This window comes from Cydia pomonella, chromosome 8 (genome assembly GCF_033807575.1).
Source record: "Cydia pomonella isolate Wapato2018A chromosome 8, ilCydPomo1, whole genome shotgun sequence".
NCBI classification, from domain to species: Eukaryota; Metazoa; Arthropoda; class Insecta; order Lepidoptera; family Tortricidae; genus Cydia; species Cydia pomonella.
The window spans coordinates 15,869,298-15,896,786 of record NC_084710.1 but is presented as its reverse complement, the minus strand read 5'-3'; the positions used below and the strand labels follow the sequence as shown (position 1 = coordinate 15,896,786).

The 27,489-nt window shown below is 35.6% G+C and overlaps 1 protein-coding gene across 2 annotated transcripts; it reads left to right on the top strand.

The window, feature by feature from the left end:
• The first annotated feature begins 13,298 nt into the window (after window positions 1-13,298).
• LOC133520686 (parathyroid hormone/parathyroid hormone-related peptide receptor-like) lies at window positions 13,299-27,403 on the top strand. 2 transcript variants are annotated; one of them, XM_061855293.1, is made up of 10 exons: window positions 13,299-14,150; window positions 18,021-18,140; window positions 18,900-19,103; window positions 20,744-20,927; window positions 21,936-22,085; window positions 22,890-23,149; window positions 23,566-23,770; window positions 24,490-24,697; window positions 25,397-25,577; window positions 26,623-27,403. In XM_061855293.1, exons 1-10 carry the CDS (start codon window positions 14,091-14,093, stop codon window positions 27,313-27,315), a joined length of 2,265 nt encoding a protein of 754 aa, XP_061711277.1. In that variant the 5' UTR covers window positions 13,299-14,090; the 3' UTR covers window positions 27,316-27,403. The 2 variants fall into 2 exon arrangements, with proteins under 2 accessions (XP_061711277.1, XP_061711276.1); XM_061855292.1 differs by having other exon boundaries at window positions 21,927-22,085.
• Window positions 27,404-27,489: the final 86 nt, after the last annotated feature.

Here is a 27,489-nt window from a genome sequence, read left to right as displayed (position 1 = left end):
AAAGACGGCGAAACGCCGGAGTGGGTTTAGTGGATAGGGTCAAGTTCTCCCTCCCCTCTCGTCAGGAGAGAGGGGACAGGAGCGGCGAGTCCCACACAGCCCCCCCATCATGGCCTTCCCGTGGCCGGGGGGATGGTGCGTAAATGCATTCGCCCACTCCGTGAACAAAAGAAACAAATAGTTATATATGTCACCGTAAAATTTTAAATACTCGTCAGTTTATAATGTTTTACATTAGGTAGTTAGATAACCTAACCTACGTTAGATTATAAACTAACGGGTGCACAATCTTATAATTCTTATAATTATATTTATAGCACTGGAAATTTTCCTTAAAACTAGACTTACAGTTTCCTTAATGAGAACATAGAAATATTGGCAAAAAAAAGAAATACCTACCATATTTTTCATGTCTATTTTTATAACTTTTGCCATTTTTATGTGCTTATAAATGCTTCGAATAACTTTTATAGACATTATTACGAATCATAAGTATTTTTAGGAGCAGTACCTATCTCTATTTTTCACTATTTCAAACATGTCGTCTGTCGTCTAGACCACTAAGAATCTTTGTGATTACGAATTTGTATAATTTATAAGTTATTGGACAATTAATAAATATATTTCGCCCAGAAAAATCGTACAACAAACTTCAACTTAATTTACATAAAATTATCCTGCAAAAAACCGTTTTCCACTTTTTTAGTTTTTCATGGAAAACACATTTTTTTTCTCAACACCCTCTTTTATGCCCAATATTTGCTTTGTGAGAAAGTGAAACTTATTCGTTATAAATATGTACATGCAACAATGTCACAGCCTATAAATAAATGTGTAACTGCTTGTGTCGTATGTACATCATGCTATACATTTTCAATGTATGTAAACAAACTTTATTATGTACCAAATTTTGACCCTATTTTACTGAATTTGCCAACGATATTTTTTTAACCTTATGACCTCATTGGGCACATAGACAATAGTCTATGGATGGATGGGTAGGACTATATTTAGTATACTCTCCTTTTTGGATTATTACGGATTTGGCATCTGCCCTGTCCTATAGCATGTAAAAAGTAAAGATAAGTAATTAATGTATGTAGGCTCCTTCCTGCTTTTAAAATAAACTACTTTGACTTAAATGCAGTATATTTGTTTGAATTTATTTGTTGATAAAAATACAGGAATGGAATAATAAAGCAATTTATGGAACTAAAAAACAACTTCGTACTTTACTAAATACATTAACCTGAAAAAGCGGCCAAGTGCGAGTCGGACTCGCCCATGAAGGGTTCCGTACCATTTATGACGTATTAAAAAAACTACTTACTAGATCTCGTACAAACCAATTTTCGATGGAAGTTTGCATGGTAATGTATATCATATATTTTTTTTAGTTTTATCATTCTGTTATTTTAGAAGTTACAGGGGGGGACGGGACACATTTTACCACTTTGGAAGTTTAGAAAAAAAATTATATTAGAAACCTCAATATCATTTTTGAAGACCTACAGTTATGTGCAATATAATAGCAATACAATATAATAGCAGTACATTCTGCGACGAAGATCGTCTTATAGAAAACTTTTTTTTTTCTGGATGACTTGGGTTTAGATGTAAACCTTTGATTGGAAATAATAGGAAAGATTCTAAATTACAATTATTGTAGGGTTTTGTTTTTATAGGAATTTCCGCAATTTATTTTCTTTTTACTACCAATATCATTTAAGTAAAGGTTACAGTTAATTTTGAAACAATATCAAGTAATGCAGAATAATTATATAATAACCGGCCAAGAGCATGTCGGGCCACGCTCAGTGTAGGGTTCCGTAATTACTCTTCCGTCACAATAAGCTAAACTGGAGCTTAAAGTATAGTAAATTGTTAACCAAGGGATGAAACGGTACCTTTCACCCGAGTTAAACAAATAGGCAAATTTGCATAATCAGTACCTAATTAAATTAAGTCTTTTTACTATGAAGGGAAAACTTTTTGCGATAACTCAAAAACAGCTAAACTGATCATATCTGCTATAGTTTTCATTTAATGTCTTTCTTAAGCTCTACTTCCACGATTTTTTTCATATTTTTTGGACCTATGGTTCAAAAGTTAGAGGGGGGGGGGGGACACATTTTTTTTTCATTCGGAGCGATTATCTCCGAATATATTCACTTTATCAAAAAATGTTTCTTGAAAACCCAACGATACCCCACACTCTAGGGTTGAAAGGAAAAAAAAAATCACCCCCACTTTACGTGTAGGGGAGGTACCCTAAAAAAAATTAAATTTTTAGATTTTATTGTACGACTTTGTCGGCTTTATTGATTTATATATCCATGCCAAATTTCAGCTTTCTAGCACTAACGACCACGGAGCAAAGCCTCGGACAGACAGACAGACAGACAGACAGACGGACATGGCGAAACTATAAGGGTTCCGTTTTATGCCATTTGGCTACGGAACCCTAAAAAGATACAATATTATAAGAGATAAAAAAAAAAAAATGTATCCACATGTGCACAAAATTGCACAAAAATGTATTGGTTTGATGAAAAAAGATTTTTGAGTTTCAGTTCTAAGTATGGGGAACCCCCAAACTTTATTGTTTTTTTTTTCTATTTTTGTGTGAAAATCTTAATGCGGTTCATAGAATACATCTACTTACCAAGTTTGAACAGTATAGCCCTTATAGTTTCGGAAAAAGTGGCTGTGACATAGGGTAACGGCGGCTATTAACGCGGGTATCAAAATCGACGTCTAACACCGCGGTGTTTACAAATACGCATTTTGCAAGCAAACAGATCTATTCCCTAAGATATAAAGTATACACAAAACAAGCTCATTCATTGGTCTATCGTGCCCATTAGTGTGAATTTGTGTGAGTGTAACAAAAAACTCGCGATTCGTCAGTTTGTGCGACGGCGGCGCAAGAACCGGTTGTTCCATACAGACGCGTGACACCACAGGTAAGTGCACTCCAATCTTACTTAGTGTTTTACGTAATAGTTATGGCAAATAAACTAGTGCAATGCCTTTTAAGAGGTTGTGTATTGTTTTCTAGACGATTTTGAATTTAACTTAGTTTTTGACCGGGAAATACGTTTAAAATTGAAAATAAAATACAGCGGTGATAGGCGCCAATTACTTCTGTGGTAAGTAATTCCGTGGTATGCCACGGTAATAGAAAAAGTGGTAGTTTTGTTATTTACTCTTTAGTTTTGGTGCAAATTATGAATTTTATAATTTCTTTTATTTATTCCAATCTTGATCTATTCACGCTATTAAAGAGCTATTTCCGTGGTATGGAAAGTATTCAACTAACCCTTCATTTTTAACAAAAACTTCAGCACCGATTTCCTTGTTTCTATGGGAATCCTTAATCTGTCAACTTATTTTTATTTTGAGTTAAAACCTAAAATTTACTTGCCAGTTATGTGATTTTCTCTTTACAAGAAGCTTGTAATATACGTGTTTGATTTGATTTGAAAAACCATCTGTGTTTTATTCTTTTTATGGGTCGGAATTAGGTTGAATTAAACTCCAAATTAAGCCTATTACCGATGGTATGATCAGATTACCCTCGGTAATAGAATGTATAGAAATCTATTACCGACCCAGAGAAATATCGAATGGGTCGGTAATAGGCTCTTAAAGAGTTATCTATTACCGAGTGACTATTTGGTATTGTATTGAAATATCGCATTTAGGGTACCGCAAGTACAGATTTCGTTGATAAAATTTAGACTTCAGTTATCATTATCAGATTTAAATTCTTCTGTTTTCTGATTCAGTTATTACTCTGACAAGGAAGGGTACCCAACTGCCGGACAATTCCGATTAGTTTTTTTTTTATACAATTTTATTTATACAGTAGTCCAAAATCTCAGACATGATTTTTTTAGCTATTAGAATCAGCAATAAGAAAAGTACTGTGATTTGTTAATTATAAACGGGTAAATTATAACACATAATATGTGAGAGACTTTATTTAACCTAATTACCTTATCAAAAATATTAGAATTAAAAAATTTCATGTTTTTATATATAGTCGAAATTTTATAAGGTGGACGTTTACCATTTCACTGTGGTAAACTTTCACTCAGGTGGTAAACGTCCAGCTTATAAAATTTCGTCTATAATTTACGCTGTGCCTTATGAGAAAATGTTACTTACTTGTTTTTTTTGTGCAGCTAATTATGTCAGTAAGACAAATTCTTATCAATCTTTATAGCATTTAAAATTACTTTATTTAATAACAGGCAGGCCTATTTGTCATATACGTCCTTAGTAAGACTTTACTAACAATAATTTTTGTTGTTTTACATGTAAAACATTCAACTTATAACTTGTTATACAGGTACTCGTGGGTACTTGGTAAGTTAACTATTTAATAGTATTTGATTGTGCCAAAGTGTAATTATAATCTCTTATTTTTAAACATACTCCTATAGTTTTATTTTTTATTTTTGTGTCATTATTAAACTTAATGACACAAAAATAATATACAGAACCCACGTCGTTATTATTGTTTTAACCCTCGGTATTAGGTTTCGAATTTTGAGTTTGGTTTCTATTAACGAGTGCAGAAAAATCATGCCAATTGTACCCTCGGTAATGAAAGCTCAATTCGCGATAATAGAATCACAGCCTGTTCCTTGCCACGGTAATAGAAGATTTGGTCATTTTGGCTTCAAAAAATATTTTAATACATATAATAACCCAAAATGAATCCAAAAACGTGTGAAACGGAAAGTTCATTAAATGCTCTGATGAAAAAAAAATATTCCTGGCTGTTAGACAGCATTGATACCCTTAATTTTTTGGTCTCTTTTGAAAAGTTCCTTAACTACCACGGTAATAGGCGCCTTTACCCTAAACGGACAGACAGATGGACATGACGAATCTATAAGGGTTCCGTTTTTTGTCATTTGGCTATGGAACCCTAAAAATGGAGCTGCGTTATTGATTCCTTCGCTCCCCAGCGGTGACTCACTCACTCTATTATTTACTTACGTATTCCTAATCTGGCATAAACACTCGTTTTTGGAGTTACGTTAGTCCGTTGCCAAAATGTCAAAAAACCAGTGTGAGTCAGACTCGCATCCCAAGGGTTCCGTATATCACGCAATTTTGGCTTATAACTAATATATAGGTAGATATAGATGCATAATATGCATACCTATTTCTTGACTTGGATCATTATTCTGTGTTTAAGAACTAATCTTCCGCAGCTCGGTCTTCGGCATGTATGCTTAGCTCCTGAATGCTTCGGGCCCTCAGTGACTTCAGTTCTACGCGGAGCTCGGCCTTCGAATTTCGCGTTCAACACATTTGTGGCATTTGCAGAAAGTATGTACATGGCTCTCTTTTTTCGATACTTTTTTGCCTAATTTCTTAAATATCTTCTAAAAATTTTACTTCAAAATTATGAAAAATATACTTAGATATATCTGAGATTCCCACAATGATCCCATTAATTTGATATGTAACATGACACGATATAATTTGCAAAACTTTGTTTTTTAATTTTCTCATTTACCCCGAATGTCCCCTATATTTAATATTCATATGTTTATGTAACATGTAAGCACCTCTTTGAATCACAGACTTACATATGTGTCCCAAATTTTATTTTGGTCCAATAGTTTCGGAGAAAATAGGCTCTGACAGACGGACGGACAGACAGACTCACGAGTGATCCTATAAGGGTTCCGTTATTTCCTTTTGAGGTACGGAACCCTAACAACGGGTTTATTCTCTTTTGATAAGTTATTTTTAACAAAAATTGCATCACATATAAATAATGTTATCAAGCTATGCCTTCGCTAGCATATTATAGATTGTTTTCCTTTTGATTGTCCTATATGCTTCATGACCATTTTGTTTGTCACGTTATGAACTTAAATGTTATCAGTTATCAGTCATTACCAGAGGTCAAATGCCAGATATCATGGCATCTACATACTTGGGTCACTTGATACGTTTTAGGCTCGCAAAAACTATTGTTATCTAGCGTTTATAATATAATATATGTAAGCCCAAAGTTATTATTTAATGGCAAAAGAGATGGCAAATTTTAGTAAAAAGCTCTACGATACATATTTTGTAATAACTGGATTGTCAATCTCAGACATGCCACATAACGTACAGCGCCGTACAGCGCCATCTACATCAGGTATCTAATTCGAAGCACAATTTTTTTTTATACCTACTTTACGTGTCTTCTACAATCAGTTATTATATGTAACTCATGTAAGTTACTAGGATACAATGAAAGCAAAATGTCGATTATAATAATGACACTATTTGAGCACGAAATATGAAAAAAAAACGCTATTTTACAAGCTTTTATTTACTTTCACCTGACCGTTGTCTGTTTGTAATCAAATCTTGAAAGTTAAATTTGATCCACTTCCCGGTTTCCAATTGAGCTGAAAAGCATACATATGTAAGTCGGGTGACAATTGAATATTATGGTACCATCGAGCTGATCTGATGATGGAGACAAGAGGTGGACATAGGAACTCTGAGATAAAACAACGCAACCTAATTGTGTTTGGGGTTTTTAGAATTGGCTCGATGAGTATTAGTTGCCTGTGGAAAGAAAAGTACAGTCAGCGATAAAAGCTTGTACCAAAAATGAAATTTTTGCCAAAAACTTATTTCTATTCATAACTTTTATAGAGTTTCCTGTATTTCACGGGGTTCCCTCTTTTTCAATTGGTTTTTGCTAAAATAGGACCAATCTGTAAGTCTTTTGATTTGATCACGGAAGAAGTCTATTATGATTATTTACCGAGGGTCTACAGTATAGGGTTCTTCAAAAAAGGAGTGTACAGGTTTTTAAAGGGTCGGCAAAGTGCATGTAACACCTCTGGAGTTGCAGGCGTCCATAGGCTGCGGTGACTGCTTACCATCAGACGGGCCGTACGCTTGTTTGCGACCGTCGTGGTATAAAAAAATCTTGAGGGTAATGCCGGCTTTAACTTTCTCAGCATGATCTGAGTGGAATAACGCCCTTTACTAGCAAATGTGATGAAAATATTCTTTAAAATGTTGAGTAGGTACACATTACCGGTATTTATTTCGCTAAATACACATAAAAAATGGAAATGTAATTGAAAAAGTAAATATTTATTAGATCACAAATGTATCGGATACATCGAATTATCATATTTGTTATAGAACATTTATTTCTCAAAAAGCGCTGATAGTGATAAAGCATTACATAAATAAATAAAGATTATAGGACGTTATCACACAAATTGACGAAGCCCCACAGCACAGTAAGCTCAACAAGGTTTGTGTTGTGGGTGCGTAGACAACGATATATATACATATATATATATATATAATATAAATTTATATACCGACATATAAACTTCTATGCAGAGGGGGTCACTTTTCTCTGCAGCTGACTTTACAATAAAATTCAAGTAAATAATACGCTAAAACAAAATAAAACCTAAAACTAAATAATATTTACATATAAACAAATTGTATTGAATTCCGATAGCAACAATAATTTATATATTTTAAATATCTTTTCGTCAACGAATGCTCGTTTGATATAGCCCTTTTCTATCTTTATATGAAGGATAGAGTAGAATTTCTGTAAAATGCGACTTGGATTTTAGACGATTATTTATTACGAAATCCAATTCCCGTACCTCGTTTTCTAGGTACGGGAATTTGAAATCATCATTTATTTTATTGATTAACCGCTATTAAACGCTACGCGATTAAACGCCAAATCTTTTCGTTAACGAATACTCGTTTGATATGGCCCTTTTCTATCATTATATTGAAGATAGAGTAGAATTTCTGTAAAATGCGAATTGAATTTTAGACGTTTTTATTTATTACGAAATCCAATTCCCATGCCTCGTTTTCTAGGCACGGAAATTTGAAATCATCATTTACATAATTTATTGATTAAACGCAATCACTATGAATATTACATATTTTTCAGTGTTATTTAGGTCGTATATCGTAGAACAATCACATACCTAGTCACAACCCAGTTTTTTTTAAATTCCCATTATCTAAGTAGTCAATACCGGATTGAGAGTTCTGGAGGCCTCGGGCAGTAAAGGAGTGGAAGCCCTCAGGCCCCAAATTATTTTCCAAATAAAATGGTAAATTTTCCGAAGTCTCTATTGTGGAGGCCCCAGGGTTGTAGCCCCGGTTGCCCTCCCCTAAATCCGGTCCTGTAAGTAGTTATTACGTGAGGTCACTCGCAGCGAAGGCGACGCTAAGAGATGGATAACAGGGTTACAATAAATGCTAGCAGAAACCAGATTTTATCTTCAACCAGGTCGAACGAAAAAATATTTTATTTTATAAAAACAACACACTGATAACATCCTAAGTTATTGGTCACACGTCATTTTCGGCACTCGGTATCTATGTTGTAAGGTCTTTAATCGATAAGCCACTATACATTTCATTTCATTTCATTTCATTTACATTTATTTCGTTGTAAAATCAACTGCGACAACTTCGCATAAAAAGTGACATAATAGTACATTACGATACAAAAGTGCGAAAAATAGGAAATTCTAAACGAGTGGCTATAAATTGAAACACGACCGAAAGGGGTGTTTTAAATCGACATGAGTTGCGAATTATTTATTCGCACATGTATCGTACAACGTTTTACGGTACATATGGCCCTTTAAATATTTGACACAGTAACGTAATATGCTAATTTGGGCGTAAAGTAGCACCATATACCTATACTGTAAATAATTTTAAAACACGATCACACAATATGTACTTATAGATTGTATAGGTATCTACGTAAGTTTTCACATAAATCTACCTAATAAAGAGTCTGTGTGAGTCAGGCCGACTGATCAACGCATTGCCTAAACTGTTGAAGCTATATACTCGTAGTAATATAAAATTTCCTCCAAATCGGCAGTTCCTTAGCAATAAGTAGTGATTTTGCAAAATTTTACCCCTTAAACGGTTGAAGCTTGGGACAATAGGTAAAGTGAGTACTAAATTTTTGTAGCCTATAATATCAAAAACCCAGAAAAGTGATCAAGCAGTTAAAAAAAACCTGTCAAGTGTGAGTTCGTTTTACTCGCGCACCGAGAGTTCCGTACGAACTTTTACTTATCTGGTGGGTACTGGGTACTGGGTAACTATAAAGGCGAAAGACTCTTGGTCAGAAGTGCCTATACTATACAAACTATAATTGTGTACAGCGCCAGCTATCGGCAAATTGTCCAACTAATTTGCTCGCCGTAATGCACGTATGTTGGTTTTTCGAGGACAATTCTCTACCGATTTCAAAAATTGTTGTTTTATTTGACAAAAAAAGGTGTCTTTAATGTAGTCTCATAGAAATTTCAAGTGTAATAAACGTAAAGGTGGGAAAATTGCAAACTAAATTCGGAAAGGTTTTTTGTTAATATAATAAAATAAAAAAGAGGTCTAATTATATTTTTTCTGTAAAATTTATAGTAATGTTAATAATATGTTAAAAATTTCATATTTTTTCTTCGGTAAACTTGAGAAAAAATTGAGTTTTTTTGATATTCCACCGATATCTGTAAAAATTTCTACCGCTTTATGCTTTCTACCGCTTTATAAAAGTTTGTTGAATGTCCAATTCGTCCTTTATGTTTTCTATGTATTTAATGAAACCTACTGCAATTGGTTTCAATATTATTAGCCGATTAAAACTATGGTTTTTTGCTCCAGTCATGGGATGCATGGCGTCAATTATTTTCAAACTAACAAATACTAATGAAAAATTAAACTTAAGCAGCTTTGGCTTTGGCTCTTGTTTATGGTAAAATGTTGATAGCGTATAAAAACTGATGGTAAATACTTGTTTTACAGGATTTGTCTATACCATCCCATTACTGGTGCCTGTTACATTATAGGGGTGTTTACTATATAGAATGTATCCGTGTAATCATTAATGAAGAAGTTTTTTAAGTTCCCCTTAATTATGATAATTATTTTTTGAAAAGTTACCGAGCAGAGCAGCTATGTACTTCCAACAAGCGTTGACAGATACTTTAAAAAACTCGAATCTCGTAACTTGTGTGTTGCTTTACATTGCGGGCCGAATTATTTTTAAGCAAATTTTATTTAAATATATTTATTATTTATTTAAACTTTATTGCACAAACAAAGAAAAATGTACAAATGGCGGACTTAATGCCAATTAGTTAGGTCCTATGCTAACATTGCTAACCACCGTTTAAATATTCGCCCCTATTAGATTTACACACTGTACTATACTACTGTACTACTACTGTACTGTATGTATATGACATGACATATTTTAATTAGTAAAGCAACTTAAAAATGAGCGATTATATTATAATATAAGTAAAGTAATTTATACTTAAATGGGCCTCAGTTATACATGAGAATAATATTTGATTTAAATCTTCTCGGGTCAGAGGTGTAGGGTTAGAGCCGGTGTAGCTTTATTTGACGTTCATAAGCGCATTGTAATATGCCTACTTGAATAATAAAATATCTTTATCTTTATCTTTGCTTCTTGTTATTGAAACAGATCAATATGCTGCGTAATTATCTAGTCTGGTCATAGATCAGCCCGTGTTTCCCCTGAGTCCAATAACAAACTTTCGCTCTGTAATCGGATATACATATACTAAGGTACTTAGCCGCATAAATAACGGCTGAATGCGTAAATGATTTTATCGTCTAAGAAATACATGACATCATTTATTTCTTTATATATAATGGGGTCAGTCTTGAAGTTCAATTGTTTCTTGTATCTTAGAAACCTATCAGGTATTGCCCTATTATAGCAGCACGAGCTGCGTGATTCAAATTTAAAGTATAAAGTCTGAAGTACGAGTAAGAGTAAGAACAGTTGGTTCATAATTAAATTAATCAATTTAGAGACGGTCTACTGTTTACACTCTCCTTCATTTTCCTCCTTGATAAAAATACGGTTTTCCTCATCCGAGCTCTTTTTTACTTATATGGTCATCAAAAGCAAGTGAGTCGTTAAACGTGGTTTCCACTTTAGAATCAGTAACTTAATCATTTTGATTTGACCTATATGTGGCATTAGTAAAAGGTCCCACTTTGTCGATTCCAGTTTTAGAGTTACTGGCAGTTTAGTGAATACTGACAAAAATTACAGAAAATCGGTATTTGACAAAAAACGAATTACGTAATAGAAACGGAATATAAATAAAACTTTTAGAATTTGGTGTAATGTTCGCAAAACAACGAAATAATATTTTCAACTCCTTAAATCAACCTGGGTACAACTTAAAATAGAAATGTCCATTAACCACTCTATAAATTTACAGTAAATGTGTGTTAGTTTATTTCTGTTCCAAACTTTAACAACTGCTTTGCCACTCGTGCAACTTTAAAAATAAAAACAATCGTCTTATGTAATAAATGAACGTATGACGATAACTTAAGTTACCTATGGTAGTGGTAGCGCTCTTCCTACTGATCGATTTTGGGCTTAGATTGTACTTCCCTAACGGGGGGTATGTGTATTAGGTGCGTACTTACTAGATACATAATAAAACTAGTAGTAATAAAGTACTTAGAAGGTACATAATAAAATATCTTACGAATCTAATTGTACCTACGCAGTAAAAAGCTACGTTTTCCTTAATATTATCAGAATGACAGTACTAGAAATAAGACTGTTTACAATTCAATATTTAAAAATAAATCATGGTTCAGCAGATATTTTATTTAGGTAAGTGTTATTGAGATAAGTGATAACATATTCTTATGATTAGTGGTAAGGGGAGGGAATAGGAAATAGAATAGGAAGATCTCTCCAGGCAGGTGTCGTGCTAGAGGACCGACTTCCAATGAGAGCTGGTTAAGTTACCTACCACTACCACTAACTCAAGAAACTTAGGGGAATGTAGAAGGCTAGCTTCACACAAAGCTCTATACATTTTTTCTGTCACTACGGTATTCGATAAAATCCCGTATACGGTATACGGGAAAAATTTACGCTGTGTAAACCTATCCGAACAGTATAAAAAGCGGCCAAGTGCGAGTCGGACTCGTCCATGAAGGGTTCCGTACCATTTATGACGTATTAAAAAAACTACTTACTAGATCTCATTCAAACCAATTTTCGGTGGAAGTTTGCATGGTAATGTATATCATATATTTTTTTAGTTTTATCATTCTGTTATTTTTTTTAATTTTTTTTTAATTTTATGACGCATTAAAAAAAAACTACTCACTAGATCTCGTTCAAACCAATTTTCGGTGGAAGTTTGCATGGTAATGTATATCATATATATTTGTTAGATTTTTCATTCTGTTATTTTAGAAGTTACAGGGGGGGGGGGGGGACACATTTTTTCACTTTAGGAGTGTCTCTCGCGCAAACTATTCAGTTTAGAAAAAAATGATATTAGAAACCTACCTACATATCATTTTTGAAGACCTATCCATAGATACCCCACACGTATGGGTTTGATGAAAATTTTTTTTTTAATTTTATGACGTATTAAAAAAAACTACTTACTAGATTTTTTGCCATTTGGCTACGGAACCCAAAAAACGAAGATTTTACGAGACGATAATTGATGACATATGAATTTAAATTATATCATTTCCTGTTGTCACGGGTTAGGGCCGTGACTTGTGTGAATACATGCAAGATGCTGTTCATATTGATAAAACCCCTGTAGGTATATGTATATATAAGTAATACTCTATAGTATAATGATGTACCATTGTATATATTGCATAGTCATGGTTATGTTCATGCCTTTACAGCGTGATCTTTTGCTTTTCAATAATTTAATGAGCTAATATGTTGACCTAGTAACCTTACCTGATGATAAGTAAGGAATAGTCATCGTGGAACGTGGACAACTGCTCTTATCTTTATAGTTTACAAATTTCGATCTGGAAATAAATAAATAGCCTTGCCAATATTCAAGCCTTGGAGACCCTCTACTTCTCTAAGGATAATTTAATATCTTTTTTTTTATATTTTATCTCTGACACTTAGAGACTTATACATCTCTAAAGAATTTTCGTATTGTTGGTTTTATTTTTTTTGTGTAATTTGATATTTAGAGACACTATACATCTCTAATAAAGTATTTATTATTTCATCGATTCCATATTTGTAATTTTTATTGTTTGTAAAAATGGACATGTAAAAGTGCCCCTGTGGCCTATTTGCTGAATAAATGTTTGATATTTGATATAAATACAAGGTTATTATGAATTCCTTTTTCCTTATTTGATAGGTACTAAGTATATGGCATTCAACTTTTAAAGGAGGGGTCGCGAGTTTTTAAGAAGTCATGTACAAAATATTATGAAATGAATCGATACCTACTGCTCATTTCAGAGAACAAAGAGGATCTTTAAAGCTAGTGGTGATTGGAAAAGTAGATGGCAAGCTATCACGTGACGCGTCTCCTAGCCGATTAATGTTGATTCTCTTGCTGGCCTGATAGTTACGGCCGCTAAGGATGGGGTAGAAAGGACTGGTAATAATGTTACTAAAAAACTTCAAACAGAACCTTTAGCAATGAAGACAAGGAGTTGGATTGATCGAAAATAATTAATAAAACTCCAGTTCAAATAATACATTAATTTAACTCCAAATACTCAAGGCAATATTCAATTTCCAACAGTAGCTGCAGAAGCAACCGGGATAAACGTTGAGATGAGGGAGAGAGAGAGAGAGTCCATTTTAAGTTTGATTAAATAAAAATCTCTGCTAAATCATAGCTTTAAAATCGTTTTCGTTGCTGCAATCACGGTCTGCCTTATATATTTCTGCAGATAAACGCCCAATTAATCTCTAGATAACAATTGATTGTAGCTATAGATAATTTGTAAACACACCGAATAACAATACGTCTCAGACGTCAGAAGATATACGAACAGTAAATCACCAACAAAAGCTGTTATGATTTTGACCTGTACGGAATGCATTGTGCATCTATTGTGATCTCAAATGCACTGCGCCCGCAAACAAGTGGACAGTGCAATTAAACTCCTCGTAAAGTGTTCGAGACTATTTGGTATATAATATTCCATTATGTGTGATATATGTGTGAATAGTGCTGACGTGAAAAATGTGTGGACTTGATAAAGTGGGGTTGTTCTGCTTTATTACTGTTTTGGCTGTGACAAAGGTAGGAAATACAAATATTTACAAATTAAATTTTTTATGTATACGGCTAGTACAGGTATTGTATCTAAAACATTAGTTATATTTGAATCAACACAGACAGGGACAGGATTCGACAGTTTACGGAACAGGCCCATAGACTAAACATTTTTGAAGAATCGCCGAACAGTAAACCCGAGAAGTAAACCTTAGTCCAAGATCTACATAGGTACCCACATCCGCTTTTTCACGAGCCTACAGGATTTAGTCCCATCAGATCTACATAGGTACCCACATCCGCTTTTTCACGAGCCTACAGGATTTAGTCCCATCATAATATGCTAACTAAAATGACGTCTATCAAAACTAAGGGTTGAAGAGAGAGAGAGTGAAATTCTAAGGTTATACCTATTAGAAAACAATGGTTGTTAAAATTGCCAATTGCACAATACACAGGAGAGCGCACCTGTATCTATAAGAATTTTAAATAGAGGTGGATTGTCAAAGAAAATATTGTGACCACAGCAATTTTTTTTTCGCGATTTGCGAGTTGGTCCCATAGTAAAAATTACTCAGTACGACCTATATATTCACTAAATAGTGACTAAATAAACATCCTGTATGTATTATATGGACTGACGTTTATCTGACATGGTTATTTGTACCCAATAAATAGCCATGTCAGATACCCAACTAAGTATAACGCTAAAGCCCAAAGCTCCCCACTTGGCCCACAAATAAACTCTAATGTTTTCGTTCACGTATGACTTTTACTATACCCTCATTCTACGGAAGGTGGAGGTAAGTAAAAAAAATCTCCTTGTACCAAAAAGTGTCATCAATTTTTTTTAAATAGGTGCCGCTACAATACCTAGAGTACTTGAACAAAAAAAAAACAAATCATAGACAGCGCAATTCACTCCGTCAATAACGCCTAGGTTCTTAGTTACTCTAACGCTACTCTGGAGAGATTTGGAACTATTATTTATAGCTGACAGCTGGACACTTTTGCAACAGTTCTACCATAAGAGATGCACTCCTCTTAATTCCACACTCCATACCTGATTCATAATTAAATTCCATCAAATCTACCACTGTGTTGCCAGTAAAATGAAACGTTCCATAAATAGTAACTATATTGTTTGCTAAAGAATGCACGTAAATAAATAATTTAATACTAATTTGAAATACAACATTTAAATGCAAAGTTCAAATAATTAGACTTATTATAAAAGTAGTCCCATAAATTAATATTGAATTTAAACTATTTTGAGGTAGAAATGTTCGTTTTGAAATGGCAATACTTCAGGTATAAACAACATTTGGTATTCCGTTTTAATAGAATAACATTATCGTCTTAAGATGTGTATTAATAGTATTATTACTATACCTTAAAACGTAAATTCGAAAACGACAACTACAGGATAGTGTAATATGGTTACCATGATAGATTTATGCCGGCCATGACACTCACTTGTCAAGTCAAATTGTTACTTATAGTGTTTTTCAAACAGAAAGGGTAATCGGAAAAGAACAGATGTCATCTAAATACAATTTTGCGAGATTTGGCATTTTAAGATTATAAATTATATGGAGGTGCGTACTCAGCATGTTTTAAAAATACTCTAGTCCCCAACTGAGTAAGGCTTGTACTGTATATAAATTATAAGTGCTTAAAGATTAAGTGCATAATTTTGTACGTATAGTAGATAAATAATTACTTATATACTTAACTAACATAACAAACATCTAAGAGTCGAAGTATACTTTGGTCGACACATTTAACAAAAACCCTTCATTTATGTAGTTGGCAACGTTTCATTAAAGGTATAGAAAATGGAGTGACCGAAACCGGGTTTCGGTCACATATTTTGACGTAATTTCTGTATTCCATACAAAAACGGTTTTATTATGTTCGTAATAATATTATTCAAAATCAAAAAATCACAATCAAAAGTAGTAGTTGTAGTTCTAAGGCAAAGTATGTTTATAAATGGATGAAAAAACTCGGAGTAAACCAAAAGGAACATTGGTATTATTAATATTTAATTTCCTTTTGAACTTGTGGACCATATAGTTGCAGTATAGGACTATAGTTGGGTGGTTTTACGGCACCTACTTTTGACAAAAAGTCGTGTTCAAGCTTAAGTATTTTTTTTTTTCAAAATATTATATGATATATATTGTAGTTATTAATTTACATTACCCAATTTTTATAAATAACTAAACTACGAGTACAAAACTGAAATCCTAGAACTAAAAATAAAATACTATAAACTATCACCCTGCGGCGTGGTGCCCTCGGGTTTTGCTTTAAGTACAGCGTTGAAATGCTGCCAGCGTCTAGGCAGCATTTCCTCGCTGTATAGCAAGACCTGAGCAAGACTAATTCTTTGAGCGAGGAAGCTGCCCTCTTTATTCCCTACCCCCTTAATTTAGTCTTTTTAAATTTTTTGGCCGCCTCTGCCGCCACGCCAGCCTTAGCAAAGGTGCCGTGGAGATAATACGGGGCTAGGGTGTCTACACAGGTGGCGGCCCACACCAGCACCCGTCCCATCTTCAGTGGAATTAGTGTCATTCCATCCGGTTTCTTACCATCGTATCTAATGCTGGGGCGCTCAAGAAGAGCTGGCACGTTGACGCTGGCAAGAGACCGGCGGAGAATGTCGTTGAGCGCGGCGTGTCTTGAGTAGCGGCCGGCGCTCCTTTGGCAGGAGAGTCCGTGGTGTCCGAGGATGTCGACGTCAGTGCCGCAAGGGCACCTATATGAAGCGTAAACCTGAACGCCGAGTCGCAGGCAGATAGCAACGCACAGAGTGTGCGGTTCCAGGAAGGTACCGGTATGTACCGATGGAAAGCGTGCAGCCAGGCGCCGGACTCCCTGGAACCTGCTGCTAGCAGTCCGGCGCATGCTGACCCTGTGCTGCGGTTTAAAAGAGCGTCGTAAATTACTTTACATTGAATGTCGTCCCAGGTCCTTTGCGAATTTAGATTTTTGGGAAAATCCTTAAGCCTTCGTTAAGCCAGTAATCTCATAGTTTGGAGGGCAGGCCCTTAGGATTTTGCCTAAGAGAATTTCTGAGCTATGAACGGAAGATAAAAACGATGGGGTAGAAAGAAACACTAGAAATTTTGCGGATCCCTATCCCAACGTGGCGATTCTGGCTAAAGAGAAGGGTTGCCTGGGTCCAGAACTCTTCACTAAGCTGCAAGTTCAATGTGGATTCCAAATTATTTTTGATGTCGTCCAGAGATGTTAGCAAATTTTGAAATTTAAAGAAAGGGCGGCAGCGAAGTACAAAGATGCAGAATTTAATAATAGATAAAGCGAAATGCGCACTAATTCCGAGACGACGACTTTTGTAATTTTGGAATTTAGAAGTAGTGTCTGAAATGAAATTTGAATAGGATTCTTCAAAGATAGGATACCCAAGGAGGCAAAGAGAGCTTTTGTCTATTATTTCAATGTTTGGTAATGTATTTTTACTTAGTTAAACAGTGCTTAAATCAAGAATGTTAGTCTGCGACAACTTTTGGCTTTCTGAGCCCATAACCTAATAAATTGTATTAGGAGCACCATATTAATGTCAGATTGAAATGAAACCTAAACAGAAAACAAAACAGGCATGCCTACCAAAAGGTTGACGTCAATGTACCAAGATGCTAAGGTTGAAGCATCTACTCTACCTACTAATTTTTAGTACAGAATATCCCTTGGACTAATAAGGCAAGGATAATAATATATTCTAGGAAAGTCTCTCTATTTTCATATTTTCTTGTTACAAAGACCTAACTTGTTTCATAACATTATGCAATTTCTTGCTAGCATTAACAACCGACGAACGGCGAATTTATATATGTAAGTAGTTTATTTAGGGTTGGTGCACTGTTTCAGGGCGATAAATATTACAACAATTCACTGAACCCTGCAGAGGATAATTTTGGCGCGTGGAACCAGCAACGCAATGGGCGAGATGCATTTAGACCTTCAAGTGATGACTTTTACGTTTGTGAGGTAGAGTATTTTTAATTATATGTATATATATATATATATATATATATTATTTTTTTATTATATATAATTAGCTATATAGTCTTTGTCCTTAGTCTATAAATCCTATAGATGCCGGTTATCTTGGAATGAAATTGATCTGATAATTTCTATTATCGGTAGTCCGATAGCAAATTGACATTGAAAGTAGGTACTAATGACTTTTCCCTTCGTACATTCCATCACGAAAGTTCTTACTCCATCCGCCCTTACCTTTTCGTAGCTACACTACTGAACTTGTTTGATGCAATTTGTCATACAAAAACTTCAGTTCAGAGACTGGACACAGTCTATTTTATAAGCTTTTATTTAAGTACCTACGTGTATGTTAGGTTGGGTCAAATCTTGGAAGCTAAATTTGACTTTCTTCTCGGTTTCCGATAGAGCTGAAATTTTGCTTACATATGTAAATCGGATGACAATGCAATATTATGATGACGGAGACAGGAGGTGGCCATGGGAACTCTGTGATAAAACAACACAAAATAATTGTGTTTGGGGTTGTTAGAATTGTCTCGATGAGTATTAGTTGCATGTGGAATGAACAGTCAGCGATAAAATATTGTACCGAAAATTTTATTTTTACCAAAAACTTATCTATTATTTTTTGAATTACAGCCCTGAAAAGACAGGAGAAATGACAATTCAGGTCTCATTTCAGCTTGGTTGAGCTGTGAGCTCCACGATTCTAGCAATTGAGTAAAATAGTGTCTTTGATTGTAGGAACCGCCCGACACAGCGCCTCCAGAGTCCAACCGGAGCTGCAACTACCGCAACGTGGACTACCACGAGCAGATCTATAAGTGGGTGTCGGGTCGTGGCTGCTTGCTCTACACGCCGGACTTCCTTTACGTCGACGGCGCCAATTCTCTCAATTTGAACAGTGCGTGTCTTTATGGGAATTTGAGGGCACCGTGTTTGGAGATTGTAAGTCCTGCTTATTTTGTGAAATATGAGTCCGTATATACATTTTCAGACCTCTAGTGTCAAAATTTGTGGAAGTCTCATACAAACTTTCATCCCCTAGTTTAAGGTTCCAAGTTTTAGAATTTTTTTGTTGTTTGTTTACTAATACTAACTGAAATGCCAAATTTCAGCTTTATAGAACTTGAGGAAGTACCCTAGAATTTTGATGATCATCAGTGAGTGAAAGAGTGACGAAACCAGTGTTTTTAGATATTAATAAAATCTAAAGTTTATACTTATATTTATTTTTATGAGCTATGAAATTGAAACGTTATATGTTTAATAAAATTACTACTGACATCATATCCCGATAATTTTGTTTATCTGATATAATCCAAAACCAAGTTATGAGGGTTCAAAAAACGCTTCGAGAAAAGGTAGGTAGTGTCCTTGTGCTTCGCTTGATTGGCTCGTGTTGGCGGGGGCACTACCGTGCCCCCAGATTACACATCTTTACCTTAATATCTTACATATAGGAGAGTTGAAACAATTGGTTTCAAATCCCCTCAGTAGCAAAACTCTTCCCGTCTGTATAAAATTGCATCCCAAACGTAAACCACAGGCAATGACTTGATTTTCTCGAGTTATTAGTTCAATCTTTAGTTATTAGGCGGGTCCACACAGAGGTCTACACTAGCCGTTTTGTGCGTGAGGGAATTGCCTCGCGCGTATGCTCGTTTAGTGTGGCTGTGGACCCGCCTATTGAGCTTTCGGAACATACATAATACAAGCTAAAAACACTAACACATTCTGAATTTATTAGTAACTAAAAAAACGATATTGTTTAAATTTCATTGTTTTTTGACATATTGTGTGCTAGAACTGCTAGAACTCCAAAACCTTACGCTTTGAGACAACTGGCCATTCAGTATACTTGTCTCAGATAAGAGACGTACCTATACTGAAAAGCCTGACGGTCGCGCGCGGCAAAATAAATACCCAAGAATGTAAACCGACTGTTTTTTATAGGTTTTTATCTAAGTGGAATTCTGTAAATCACTAGAGGTTTCAGTTTGGTATAGATATAACCATATACATAACATATGCAATTAGTACCTATCACGATGTTTACTGGCGATTTATCGTGATACAGGGTCACAGTACGCAGTCTTTACACGCTCTAAATTGTGTAATTGATATACTTAATTAAATCTCGTGCGTTTCTTCATATGATCGCAAAAACGATAGCGCAAAATTATACATTACTAGGACAGTTGTACACTCAGAAAATCGTTAGCAAAAACTACCAATGGTCTATAATCGCGCTTTTAGAAATTTTCTTCACGGTGAATTGTGAATTCCGGGCCCTCTATGTCGCACTCGCACGACAAAACAAAAATCAAGAAACAAAGGGACGTTTTCATTTCACAACTGCTCGAGATATTTGCACATTAGGTGTGGAGCGGGCTTAATATCAGTATCGCAGTTGTGTAAACAATCTTAAGATGGGGGCGTAAAGCCAGGAAATTAGAACAGGGACAAGGGACATGTCTTAGGATTTTGCTAATATAAAATGCCGTCCAGTACTCTCAGTTCCAGGTCAGATCGTCAGATGAATTCTTCAAGTTGATAACCCAAGGTGTATCTTTTCGTTCAATTAGCTTAAAGAAGACGGTACATACGCCTGCTACCCATTCGATCCAGGTTTAGAAGAGGTGGTGACGGCTGTGAAGAGCGCGCTCATTCCGTCTGCCCATGGGCGCTGGGAGAAATGCTTCGAAGAGGCTGCCGCGTGTTGTAACCAGTATATGGCCCCGGAGAGCGCTAGGAAGAGCTACCTTATAGGTCAGTAAACGTGTACCACTTGCACCATCCCACTAACCCGAGGTTAGCCGGTTAACCTGGAGCTACCATGTTTACCAGCACCATTTGCCACTGAGTTAACGGTTTAACCGGGAGTACCGGGTTAGTGGGATGGTGCAAGTGGCGCTAAGTCTTTTAAACACTTAAAAATGCTTCTTGATAGTGTTCGGCTCATACGTGTTCATGGGCGCCAGAAGATCTCTTCTGAAGGGCATCTGCTCTGAAGAGCTCTAGAAAGTCTTATCTCACCGGTCAGAGATTCTTGGAGAGATGCTTCGCGTGTCAATATACAGGTCCGAAGACTTCTAGAAAGAGTTATCTTACAGGTCCTCACTGTCAAGTTGTCAACAAGTCAGCAGAAGAAAGTTATGCAAAATTTGTCATGGTGTACATATGATAAATCGTTATTCTTATAAACACCTTAAGAGGTGTTGATTTCATTCAAAAGGATTTTATATCATATCTCCCCAGGCCTGTGCCTGCACAGCGGAATCCAATGATTTGTGAAGCGACCTGCAAAATTGCATGGACTCGTTATCAATGAATTCATTCATAAAGAGGTCATGCATTTTTAGAGTCGAGGTCATAAATATGTTTACATTTCTTTGACGACCGGTGTGGCCTAGTGAGTAGTGACCCTACCTATGAAGCTGATGGTGAAATGTTTGTTCCTGAGTCATGGGAGTTACTGCGGCACTTAGTCAATTTGTGTTATAATGTCCTATAATATTTATTATTTCTTTATTTATTATTATTATTTCTTCACCTTAATCCATTGCAACATGGTGAAAAATACAACATACATATATGTACAATTTAAATTTGGAATTGAATAGTATGGTTATTCAATTTCAGTGACATTATGCAAAATAATTTAGACAAAAGAAGTTGGTTAGGGCAATGTAAATATGTCCAGATATTGCTATGTGATGGTTGCCAAAATAAACCCGTACCTTTAACAGTGCACACCTATATTTTTAGCATTTGCAGATATCCTTGAGGACTATGCCGAGAATGAAGAACACGAATGCAGCCCTACATTCGATGGTTGGACTTGCTGGGTTTCGGCCCCCGGCGGCACCACAGCCGTTGATGTCTGCTCAGAATTTGCCTACTCTAACCAAGGACCGACGTGTCATCGTATGTTCTATATAATAGCCTACTAAAGATTGCCATCTTCCACGTAATACATAACCTAAATTTTTTTTTTCTCTAAGTATGTCGATTTGAAATTTTGATGACATTAGGTGATACGCCGTTGAGAGTTACCACACAATAATATTAGTGTACAACCCTACAAACATTTTTTACTATCATTTGTTTTATTCACCTCTCACAAAAATTTAAAACCTAACATCTCCAATTCTCCTCTATCTAAATTGCGAGACTCTATGATATACCCCAATACCTATAATTATTAGCCAAGCTCGACATGTCTCTTCCAAAGATTACTGTAACGACCGTCCCCTCACATTTTGTTTGTTTATCTTGTCTTTATCGTTTAATTAAAGCGATCCCACCGAAGTAACGAATGATGAAAACTCAAACGAAGTTTAAGTCACATTAAAAACGCCTGACACTATAGATGTAGCAAATCGAATCCAAAATGATGCTGTGATGAGTGATTGCTGCTAATTTGTATCTCATAATAGTCATCATAATATCTTAAAATGGTAAAGCCCTAACATTAATCGAGAGTACGTTTAATGTACGTTTACCTACTACACATGTGCAAGTTGCAGAAAGTTTCCAAAAAGTTGGAAAACTTTTAAACAATTTCGGGAATTATTTTATTTTGGTAATGGAATCTTTTGATCCCCGCCCCCGTACAAAAATATGCCAAGTTTCTGAAATTTTTCCATGTGGAAATTTCGGAATTTTGTAAACTGTCCGGCGGCACATCAGCACTATTAAATATCACTTACCTTCTAAACTATTCTCCAGATTTCAGCAGCAAAGAGTGCTACCAAAACGGAACGTGGGAGCTCCAAACCGACTACAGCACTTGCAGCATCACCTCCCGCCTGCTCCGGCGATATCGTTTCTACATCGCCATGTTAGCCTTCTCCATAGCATCGTGCCTGCCGGCGGTAGCCATCTTCTTCTTCTACAAGAAGCTCAGAGTGACGAGAGTGACATTACATAGGAATCTGCTGATTGCTATAGTCATAAGGAATATTTTGGTCATCATTAGTAGAAGTGTGGTAAGTCGTTTGAGAATTTTACGTTTAAATATTGTAAGCTAAGGTTTTATTGCATATTATCTTTTTTTATTATTAGGTACCTATTAAAGGTGCACGAAAAAATCGTGCAACTGAGATGAAAAGCCAAACTAAATTATGCTATATGCTATTTTTTATGGTAGTAATCCATGCGGTAACTGCTGCGTAACTGCCGTAAAATGTAAGGGGCCAAACAACGACAGCTGTTAAATTTGAAGCACGATTTTTTTCTACACTTCATTTCTATGTACATCGCCCACTAACTCTTTGTTAATGACGGATCAAATCGATTCTTAATTATTCGCAATTTTATTCTAAATTATTTCAACTTTTACTACTTTCTCACGCATATGGTTTTGCCATATCGCACAATCTAACAATCCAACTTCCCCTCCCAGATTTACATCGACGAATTAACCAACTCCGGTGAAACTGTAATGTCGACTCACGCCGTGGGGTGTCGATTACTCGCTATCCTAGAGAAGATCGCAGCTAACGCAGTTTTTGTGTGCATGCTGGTCGAGGGGGTGTATCTACATAGAATGATTGTGACAACCTTCAGAAGGAAGCTGAAGGTTAAGTGGCTGTACGCTTCGGGAGCTGGTACGTATTTAATGATTAATGATCATTAAACATCCAAAATTGGAATTCAATAATTTAATCTGCGAGTAAGCAATCTAGGGATCTTTCACATGTCTTTCGTACGGTATCCACTGCTGAACGTAGCATTTTTTTTTTTCATTTTAATTTTATTGAGAAACCCACTGAGATCATTATTGTTCGTACAAATATCTTAAAATATATAGTTAATACTATACACTATAATAGGAATGCCAATAAATTATTAATAATTAAAAATAACTAAATTAATTGAAATTGGAAAGAAGTGAAATTAAATGAAACAAAATACAATAAAATAAAAATAAATGTTATGTTATAGGACATTATTACACAAATTGACTAAGTCCCACAGTAAGCTCAATAAGGCTTGTGTTGAGTGAGGGTACTTAGGCAATGATATTTATAATAAATAAATATTTATAAATACTTACATGGAAAACACCCATGACTCAGGAACAAATATCCGTGCTCATCACACGAATAAATGCCCTTACCAGGATTAGAACCCGGGAACATCGGCTTCATAAGCAGGGTCACTACCCACTAGGCCAGACAGGTCAAAATATAATATTGTCACTTAAGTGTAAGAAATAATAATAAATAAGCTGTTCTTCTGTTGAAACGTATGAAACAGCCGTTTATCAGCCATTTCGGGGTTGGGGTTTGCCTAGACATAATCAAATTCACCCTCTTATTTCCAGTAATCGCCATAGTCCCAGTAATCGCCTGGTCCATCGTAATGGGGCTATTAGACGACCATTCTTGCTGGGTTGTGTATACAGTGAACCATATCCAATGGATCCTCGACACGCCGCGTCTGGCCGTGCTTCTAATAAACACAGCCCTGTTTATTGACGTGTTGAGAGTGCTGCTTACTAAAATAAGGAACAGCGAGAACGCCAATCAACTGTGAGTAAAATGCTTTCTAAGGATGTAGTGTACAGTCAAGTGTAAAAATATGGGTGTACACATTTTACTCAAAAGCGTAGTACCATATTTATGAGACGATTCTCTCGATACATATTTTTGCAGCTGACTGTACACAGCGCGTGAAGTACACGTCTGCTGTAAAATTAAAGCGGTCTAATTGTTGCGAACTACTAGACCATTACTACAGACATACACGTGTCTGATGTGTCATTCCATTCTCTAAGTTAATGCATATGTGCCTTTCTCTAACTAAATGCATTAGTAAAATAAAATGTCGGTGAAATTCGCTCTAGGCTATAAGGGTCTTGATCGAATGATTCATCGTATTTTTTCATTACTTTTCGAGAACGATTTTTAACCTACGATTTTAGATCACCACACCACATTGGTCTGTGCCAGACACATACCAAAGGTGTTGAGGCCAACACAGTTTTGAAGACTCAAAAAGTTTGCTACTTTCAAGTAACGTTGTCTTCAACTCCTCACATACTCCTAAGTATTTAGAAAGAACTACTTACTTACTATACTTTATTGTACAATTTTGATTCAAAACTACTGTTTTTTAAACGCTATCTCGTAAATCTGAGTTTTGTTCTTGTAATTTAAACTCGTAAGCCTGGAGTCTAAGCTGAGGGTTCCGAATGTTAAATACCTACTAACTTGTTTGTAAATTCACAGAAGCACAACAAAAGCCACGCTCTTCCTGATGCCGATATTCGGCTCCCAGTTCCTCCTGACCGCATTTCGGCCGAACACGACCAACTGCACCGCCGAGCAGATCTACTATTACGTCACTTATGCCGTCGAGGGCCTGCAGGGGTTCATCGTAGCAATGCTGTACTGCTATGTCAATAAAGAGGTTATATTTTAGAAATAAATTCAATAAAAGTCCCTGTCGAGGTTTAGTTGACTATTGCCAATACGACTGCTAATTGAACCGAGGCGCCTCTTAGTGTCATGAAACGATTTTAAAAGATAATTTTAATTTAAGAGAGCGCAATTAATTTTTGATTTTGGAGAGGCAATGTAGTTAAATTGCGTCATCATCATCACTTGTGACAGATGTGACATCGCGTCAGTAAGTGCGACGTTTTGAATAAAAACAAAGTAATGATAATCATATATATCGTGATGAATTTTTTTATAAGGAAAAATTAAAGTTGTAATTTTATAGCAAAACAAATAAAATTAATTTGGGATGAAAATGACTTATGAAAAATACGAGGTATCAAAAAAATCAGGTTTTAAAGGGTCGGCAACGCACATTTAACACCGGTCTGTATCGCTACCACCATGCAGTTTTGACATTGCCACATTCGCTCCCGTCTATGTAACTTACTTTCTATGCATCACCTTCGTAGTTCGTACTCGCATATTAGTGCAAGCGGGATGTATAGAAAGTTACCTATTTACGTAGACGTGAGCGAATATGTCAATGTTATAACTGGTGGTAGCCGTACTGGGAATTGAAGATTTGATGTAAGTCCGTACTATCAAGTCAGACCATTGTCATCGGCGTGGTATAGAAAATACACGGGCGATGAATATTCGTACAATATATTAGCCAGTCTAGCATAGGCCAGAAAAAGGGCCTTTTTATTACACTCGGTAACTTTAAAACATATGTTTTTAATTTGATTTTGCGTATATTTTGAGAAAAGTCTCGTATCGTATAACAGAATTGTTAAATATGCCTTCCGGCCAGGATATGGGCTGATGAGGAGGCACCAAGGAAACACGTCCGTTCAGCATAGAATGTATTTCGAGAACGAAGAATTAAGCCTACCCACATTCAGTCGGCGCCTGATTACTATATCTACACACACAAGAGCCTGTCCAAAAATTTGCAATAACCCATTATTTGCCAGCTTTTATGTAATAATGAAATGTAACTTATTTTCCAGGTGCGCATGTTGATAAAAGCAACCTACCAGAAAACAGAAAATGCAGTAGTATCACGTGTTCGTGGGGATTCCTACACCCGACCCAGCCTCAACCCAAACTCCAGGAGAATGACCTATAGCACCAACCTCCCTTCGCACTTCGAGGACCCGAAGGACGATGTAGTATTACCTAAACTACACGTTGCTGAAATCATATCAATAAATGCTACCGAAAAATTAGCAGAGATCTTAGACCCCGTCTACGAAACTATTGATATGGGAGAAACAAATAAAGGTTACGATTCTACTCAAGACCTAAATCGAGATAAAAAAATGTATAATAACTACACAAACGCTTCAAGCACCTCTTATGAGAATGAAGACTGGATTAGGTCAGTAACATCACACGAAAGTGACGCTCCTACCTCTCATTATGAACTTCATGAAAAACCGGAAGAAATTAAACTTGAAGAAGTAAACGAACCTAAAAATAATATCAAATATATGAATAATCCAAAAACAGATAATAACAAATATGACGATTCAGAACAATTAGAAAATCATACTTTTGATGATTCGCTGGATGGGACAGACCATGATAGTATGTTCGACGAAATATTTCAATACATCGATTTGAGTAATGATCAATTATATCCTGAACTTTTATCTCCAAACAGACAGAAAGAAGACAAAATTGTATTTCTAGATGAATAAACAACTGTTTTAGTATAATATGTATTTGGTTAAGGGATAACATTAGATTAGTCTATTTATTTTCAATAATAAACATGAATTGACATGATTAACAGCTTTTAATAGTGTAGTGAACACGTTTGCGCAACGGCCTAATGCTTTTGGCGCACCCATATCCCCTACCGTAATAAATCG

What these genes read in the sequence shown, in the direction of transcription:
- LOC133520686 (XM_061855292.1), top strand. Translation starts at nt 14,091, where the DNA reads ATGTGTGGACTTGATAAAGTGGGGTTGTTCTGCTTTATTACTGTTTTG. An exon ending in GCTGTACGCTTCGGGAGCTG is followed by an intron (nt 23,771 to 24,489) that starts GTACGTATTTAA and finishes TCTTATTTCCAG; the next exon opens with TAATCGCCATAGTCCCAGTA. An exon ending in AGCGAGAACGCCAATCAACT is followed by an intron (nt 24,698 to 25,396) that starts GTGAGTAAAATG and finishes GTAAATTCACAG; the next exon opens with AAGCACAACAAAAGCCACGC.